Source organism: Corvus cornix, chromosome 2 (genome assembly GCF_000738735.6).
Source record: "Corvus cornix cornix isolate S_Up_H32 chromosome 2, ASM73873v5, whole genome shotgun sequence".
NCBI classification, from domain to species: Eukaryota; Metazoa; Chordata; class Aves; order Passeriformes; family Corvidae; genus Corvus; species Corvus cornix.
Window position 1 is genome coordinate 103,535,266 of NC_046333.1, and position 7,228 is coordinate 103,542,493.

The 7,228-nt window shown below is 49.9% G+C and overlaps 1 protein-coding gene across 1 annotated transcript; it reads left to right on the forward strand.

Annotated features, from left to right (window-relative positions):
* The first annotated feature begins 595 nt into the window (after positions 1-595).
* Positions 596-5,990, forward strand: TMEM200C (transmembrane protein 200C). The gene is made up of 2 exons (XM_039549816.1): positions 596-743; positions 2,823-5,990. The coding sequence occupies exon 2, from the start codon at positions 2,865-2,867 to the stop codon at positions 4,497-4,499; it is 1,635 nt and encodes a 544-aa protein (XP_039405750.1). The 5' UTR covers positions 596-743; positions 2,823-2,864; the 3' UTR covers positions 4,500-5,990.
* The last annotated feature ends 1,238 nt before the right edge of the window (positions 5,991-7,228 follow it).

Below are 7,228 nucleotides of genomic sequence, written 5' to 3' on the forward strand. Positions count from 1 at the left end.
ACTTTTCAGAAAGTAGCTCAAAAGAGAACGCTGTTTCCCATTCTCTGCTGAAACGGAGAGATTCTGGGTGACACCATTGATGGAAAGCTGTCACTTTCTTCTTCATCCCCTTGCTTCATTTTTTTACCTGCTTCTTCGCTTTCTCCCCAGGCATTCCGGCAAACTTTGGGAGGAGAAAAACCCCAAAGGTGAGGTGGCTGAGGATGAGGCCGCCAGGACGGTACTGGCGGAAAGGAGCCCGGGGGTTGTCGTGGCGATCGGGGCGGAGCCTGCGCGGGCGGGGCCGCCGGGGTGCGGGGCGCGGCGGCGGCGGGCGGGCGCAGGTGCGCAGGTGGCGGGGGCGGCGGTGGCCGCCCTGCCGCAGTTTCCCTGTGTCACGGCTGCCGTCGCTTGGCAACGGCGCCGGGTCCGGCGGGCAGCCGCGGAGCCGCGCTCCGCCCGCGGCGGCGGCACCGGCACAGGCACAGGCGGCTCCGCCGGGAGGGCGGGCGCGCTGCTGCGGGGGGCGGCCCCGCGGCGGGGAGATGCGGCGTGGCGAGGGGACAGCGCTCCCGCGGAGCTGCCTGAGGAGGCGGCCGGCCGCGGCGGGGCCGAGGGGGCGCCCGGCGCTCGGCCCAGCCCCGCCGCCCGTCCGCCCGGGGCCGTGAGCGGCGGCGGGGCGGGGATGCCCGCTCGGGCCGGAAAGTTTCTTCCCCGCGGCGGCTCGCCCGCTTCCCGCCCGGACTTCTCCCCGGCCCTCCTCGGTAAGTGACCGCGGCACCCCCGTCTTGAGCGGCGGCTCCGTGCGCCGGCGACCCCCGACAGGCGCGCCCGGGGCGGCCGCCGGCGGGGCTCGGGGCTCTGCCGCGGCGGCGGGAGGTGCGCGGCCGGAGCGGCCGGAGCCAGCGGCGCCCCGGGGGCTGGTGCCGGGCATCCCGGCAGCCGGAGCGCGGCGAGTCCCGCGTGCGAACCCAGGGTGGGAAGGAGTTAAGCCGGGTGCTGTTAGTACTGTTACAGCTGTGTTTGGGCTTTGCCGGGAAAGGTCGTGGTGCTTGCGGGTCCGGCTGCTGGAGATGGATGGGGGATTGTGGTCCGTTCGTGCGGGATGTGGCTCCAGCCCCGCGGTTCCCGTCCGGGTGGTTTCATGGCATTGCGGCCGCTGGCGATGGCCGGCGGCCCGGCCGTGCCCTCCTTCGCCTGCCGAGCGCTGCTCTCGCCATCGCCGAAACTAAGTGCCCGGCGATGCCGGACTGGGAGCGTTCCTCGGAGCTGATGACCATCTGTTATCGCCGTGGAGAGGAGACGGGCAGCTGGCTAGTGGGGCAGCGGAAAATGAGATCAAAGGATCGGCAGTTACAGCAAAGCATGCCCCGATAATTACACTTTTGCATCAACAAAATGCGCTCCCTTTTTCTTTTTTTTCTATTTTTAATAAATAGTTCAGCGGTAGGAAAGAGAAATCTCTGCTCTTTGTTTTGAGCGTGCAGTACCTTGGAGAGTAATTTAACAACGTCCTTGCTGACAACACCCATCTTTTTTCTGGGGAAAATACAAACAGAGTAAATGGGACACAGTATTACTGCATATGTGGCAATTCTGGCATTAGAACAGAAGATAGATGAGATTTAAAGGCTGAACAGGCAAAGAGGAGCCGGGGGGGCGGTTTTAGGTGCTTACTTAATTGCCTTTCACTGCGATTAATTGAACTTTGTGAGTCGTATTATATTCAGTGATGTCATCTTTTGCCCCGTCAAAGAAAAAATAATAGGACGCTCAGAAAGAGAAAAGGGGGAGGGGATCCTGCTTCTCGGTAGCATGAAGAAATAGGTTCCAAAAAGAATTGCACAGTGAAGAAATGCTCCTACACACTGTGTTGTTTAGCTCAGATCACGGGAACAGCGAGATGACTTCTGATGGTCCAGTAAGACAAAAGCCACAAATGCTCAGTGTTTAGTCCCCTGACAGTTTCCCTCTTCGGGTTTCCCCGGGTGACTCATGGAGTTTCACTTCTCCTTTAATAGGATTTGACCTGCCGTCTCTTACCTGGCAGCCACCATCTCCCCCTTCTGAGGGCAAGGGGGGAAGGGGTTGAATTTGTCAGTGTTACGTAACAGTTACCTGGAACATCGCACATGTTCCCAAACTAGGGATGCCTCTGGACCTCAGGAGGGAGATGCATTTCTAATATTGCAGATCAAGTGCAAATGGCTAGGAAGAAACTTTCACAGGGCACCACTTTCCAATGTTCAAATGTTTCCCTTGTGAATTTCACAGTAATTCCTTTCCCACTCATTTAAGCAAGACAAGTAATATGTTTAACCCTCACTCCAGTAATATGTAAGTAGTGCAATGAAACAAATGGTATCTATAGATCAAATATACTGCCTTTCTGCTTTTATTTCTCCCATCCCCTCAAATCCTGGATGACATCACTAACCACAGTCAGTGTGCAGTGTAACCCCAGAACATATTAGGGGCTTGGCATCCTCTGAGATCTGGGGCTTTGCAAACTCTTTCTGAAATGAGCAACGTCTTTTTTTTGTTTACTTTAGTGGATACTATTAGTGCTGTCATTTACCTGGAGCATAAAGAAATTAATTAGCTGTTTGGCAAGAGCATAGTGGGACATGTGGCTGCTTTGATGCTGTTGGTCTGCTTGTTTCTTTCTCACACACAGGAGCTGTGTGGGCAAGGGAGACCTACCTGTCAGTGTCAACCCCCATCCCACTTGTTCAGGGTTTTAATTAACAGGACTTTGAAGGAGGAAGAGCAAGCAGAGACATCTCTTGTGTTGCAGGTCTGCCCTTGGTCCTCATCCTCTTCTCTTCTCCCTTTCCCTGCAGGAGCTGGATTGGCCGTGGGGGGCAGTGCGCTGGTAGCCAGCCATGATTGCCACTGGAGGCCTCCTGAGGATCTCGGCCAGGAAACAGGACCCCTTGAAACCCCAGAGCCAAATCCCCAAACGCAAACGCAAGGCCAAAAAAAAGCGCAAGAATGATGTGGTGGTGGTGAAAGGCAAGCTCAAGCTGTGCTCCCTCTCGGGGTTCATTGCCCTCTGTGGCATCCTGGTACTGCTGGTGGGCATTGCCTTGGCTGTGGTGGGCTACTGGCCAAAGCCCAGCCAGGTGTACAGAGAAAGCAGCTTTGGCAAGGGCCGGCACCCAGCACCGCAGGGTGGCACCCCCACGAACCGCTCCCAGAGCCAGGAAGGGGTGCAAGCAGGGATCCACCTGGAGTCACCCCCCAGAGCCAACACCTCCACCACTGCTACCACCGGTGGGTCCCCCCGTACTTCCTCATCCCCTCAGGCCTCAGCAGGTTTCCTTTTCCGTCTTTTCTCGAGCTACTTGCATTCGGACAAGCTGAAGGTGCTGGGCCCTCTCATCATGGGTATCGGCATCTTCCTCTTCATCTGCGCCAATGCGGTGTTGCACGAAAACCGCGACAAGAAGACCAAGATCATCAACCTGCGTGACCTCTACTCCACTGTCATTGATGCCCACAGCCTGCGGGCCAAGGATGGAGGCACCCCAGCCTCAGCCCCTCTCAATGGCTTTGTCAACTATGTGCAGTCCCGGAGCCTGGAGCTAAAACCTGGCGGTGAAGGCCTGGGTACTGCAGCCATGCTGGCCAAGAGCTCCTGGCCACCAGGACTGGGTGTCTGCCTTTCCCCGCCGGATCTGGTGTCCTCACCACAGCGTTCCTCCTTCTGCGGCCCACCTCAGCCACCCAGCCTGGCTGAGGCTGTGTACAGCATCTGCCGGGAGCGTGCTGCCCTTGCTGGCCGCCCTGACACCAGCCCACCCTGCAGCCCACCGGAGAGCTGTGAGCGCTGCAGCACGGCCAGCTCCATCGTTGGCTCTTCGCTGAGCACCTTCACCCTCCTGCCCTTGGGGCCAGGCAATGGAGGGGGAGGCTGGCAGAGACCACTTGGTGAGCGGGGAGCCCAGGAGATCCCACGGGGGGAGTTTGAACTGAGCCTAACTGACCTCAGCAGCAGCAACATCAAGGGAGGCTGTGCAACAAGGAGGCACAAGCTGGTTCTCCGGCGGCAGAGCACCAGCTGTTTGCCCGATGCCAGGTGTCCCCTTTCCCCTGAGCCACCTCGGTCACCAGCTGTCAGGAGGGTCCTGGACTCCAGCCTCTTGGTAAAGGCATCTCCTAGCTACTCCAAATCTCTAGATCTGGGGGGATCACCTCCTTCAGCTCCTCCTGCCATCACCACGACGGACTCCCAGAGCTCCCAGTCTGAGCATTCCAGCAGCAATAAGGGCTACAGCCACCTGGAGGAGGCAGGCACCTCCTTGGAGTCAGTTGCCAACACCAGTAAAATTCCAGACTGTGAGGAGGAACCAGTTGAGAAGATGGACCCCCTCAAGGCTACCAGCAGAGAACAAACAGGGGAGCAATCCCAGCAAACTCAAAGACAGTACACAAATAAAGAGAAACTCTTTATGATTTCTAGTTCAAATGCTGCATTAGGGCTGGAGGATGGGGAACTGGAGAGTACAGGCATCTAAATAAAACAGACGGCAAGAGGACACCTTGTATCCCTCCACACCTTCCCCGCTTCTTCATCTCCTTGTGGACTTAGGAAACTAATCAATATCCAAAGAGCTGCACTATGTTACCCTTGAAAATTGAATTCCATAGATCCTGTAGATGACTTCAGGAAGAAAAAAGAAAATCCTTTCTGTCTAATCGTGATTGTATGTTTCATGCAAGCCAAATTGTATTAAATATCCACAGTCCAGCAAGATTAATACAATTTTGGATGGTATAGCTGTGCACTTTACTGTTTTGATTTTTAAGTGCCCCTTCTTCTCCTCTGATTTCTTTCTTGCTGATTTGCCACTAACTGCTTGAAAGCTGCAGGCACCTTTTTAAGCTCAAAAGCAACGTGGTCTTCAGAAAGAAAGCTGAGCTCTCTTTGTTTTGGTTCAATTACTAAAACATTTGCAAGGCCTTAAGGATGATGTACCTTGACAAAGAATGAGTTTGTTTAAATTCTAGAAAAAAAAAAGACAGTTTAGAAGGGACTGGAGCAGAACAGAGCTCTGATGATTTAGTTAAAACCATTACATTCCTGAATCCAAAATACATATTACTACATGATACTTTATCAAAGTATTATTACACATGTATTGACTAACAGCATTAAAAGATGTTTTTTAATAAAATATTTACAAACAAAACTTACAAAAAGATTTCTTTATTTTGGTAAGTAATTACAGATATCATAAACTCTTTTGTTTTATACTGTGAAAGATTATAGAAATACTATGAAGCCAAAGGCTTGCTTATACTTTAAAAGAGGTAATTAATAATTTATGTGTAATTTCAGAATAAATACTGGATAAGTCCTTGAGAAACCACACTGTAATTAAACCAGCAGATTCTGTCTCCATTCTGACAGTGCTCTGTGACAGACAGCCTAAGAAATGTGAGATTTTGACATGCTAAAGGAAAAAAAAATTTAAACATTTGATCTTCTGTTCAGATTGGGTTTTTTGTGAGAGTAATCTTGAACTGCAGCATCTTCTTTCTGCATTCTTCAGTTCCCTTATAACTGTTGCATTAAGCCTTTCTGCTGTTGCAGTTCCTATTCATGAATGCATGTGCATAAGCTTCATTTAAAGCATAATGATAGCCCTGTCAGTCTCTTAGCAGTTTGCCGTGTTGAAGTCAGCAGCAGTTTCTCCTGAGTTCAGCATGATGAGGATTTCTTCCTGCATAAGAAAAGCATCAGGTTTCCTGAAGGCTGGAGAATGCCTTGTCTGTAGGCAGAGTTTTGGTAAATTGATGAGCTGTTTCATTTTAGTAGCTGCAGCGTGGCAGGCACTCATGTTTTGTCAAAACAGCTTTATGCACTCAGAAGATTTTGTCAATACTTCTGATTTTAAATATGGATGTGGCATTTCTCTACTATGGGAAGAGGAATCGACTTTAAACAAACACAATGTGTAGGCAGACAGAAATATTTCTGTTGCAATTAAAATTTTTCTTGTGGTTCCATGTTTTAAAGTTCTTATCTACATATTTAGTTACATTACAGTACATCGTGACATGGACTATAACTATCACTAAATACAATTGTATTTAGTAATCCTGCAAAATTCTGTAATAAATAAGGCTACTTTAAAAGAAAAGAAGAAAGACAAAAAGAATAATTTGCCATGTAAGAGTCTTGAAACTGGAGAAGCAGAAGATGCTTGTGCTTGTTCTCTTGAGCAAGAGAGACATCCAGGTGGCAATATCTTTCCTCCTGTCAGTGGCAACCAGTGCACTGACAGTATGAACATCACTGTGGCATTTTTTGCTGTTAAACTGCTAGCACACAGCTGGCAAAAATCTGTTGTAAAACTGCCTGGATTGGCATGGGCTGGATTAGCCACCGCAGGAAGTGGCAGGCAGGTGGCTCAGCTGGTGCTGGCATTTGCATGGATCTTTCAGTTCTCCATGGGCATGTGCTTCTGCTCCTTCTGCTGTGACTCCCAGCAAGATTTATGAGATATATGTGAGCAGAATTACCTACTGATGCAGATTGTAGTTAATGACAGAGCTGAAGACATCCTGTTTATTTTCCACACTAAAACCTTCCATGGAGGTGCAAGGGAAAAGGCAAGTTGTGTGCTACTTACCAGGGCATGGAATCCTCATGAAGATGTGACAGGGGTTTTGTTTTGAGAGAGGGAAATGTGCTTTTTAAAATATTCTGTGTAAATAGTTCTTCTATCATCTGAAGTGTGCTCCAGAAAAAAAAAAAAAAAAGCAACTTTAAAAAGCCTTTGGTTACTCCTTAGATTGATTTACATCAAAGCAGGCCAGTAATTATTCTGATGATTAATTTACTGCAAAGTCTTTTGAATGACAAGATTATAAGAGTTTGTGTTTAATAAGTAAAATTATAGCTTGTTCCTGTGTTGCCAAAAAACATGTGAAACATCAACTTTCATCAGTCGAGCTGGATTTTTTAATAACAGCAGCAAGAAGGGATTTTCTGTCATATAAATTACTGAGCAGAGAAAGCTGCCTCTCTGTCTTTACAAGTCATTATTTTTGCAAATTTATTAATTAGAACTATTTGTTGAGCAATTTGTGCAGGGGTAGATTTGGAGTCAGAAACCTTTGTTTAAAATTAAAGCTGGGCAAGTTAGTCCAACACCCCGATGTTGGAAAATGAATGAGAGATTCAACCCCTGTGCACCATCTCTGACTGTTTATAGTACCAACAGCCCTGGAGAGAAAC

Bases quoted from the DNA above. Each gene is read 5' to 3' on its own strand.
- TMEM200C (XM_039549816.1), top strand. From the start codon at position 2,865: ATGATTGCCACTGGAGGCCTCCTGAGGATCTCGGCCAGGAAACAGGAC.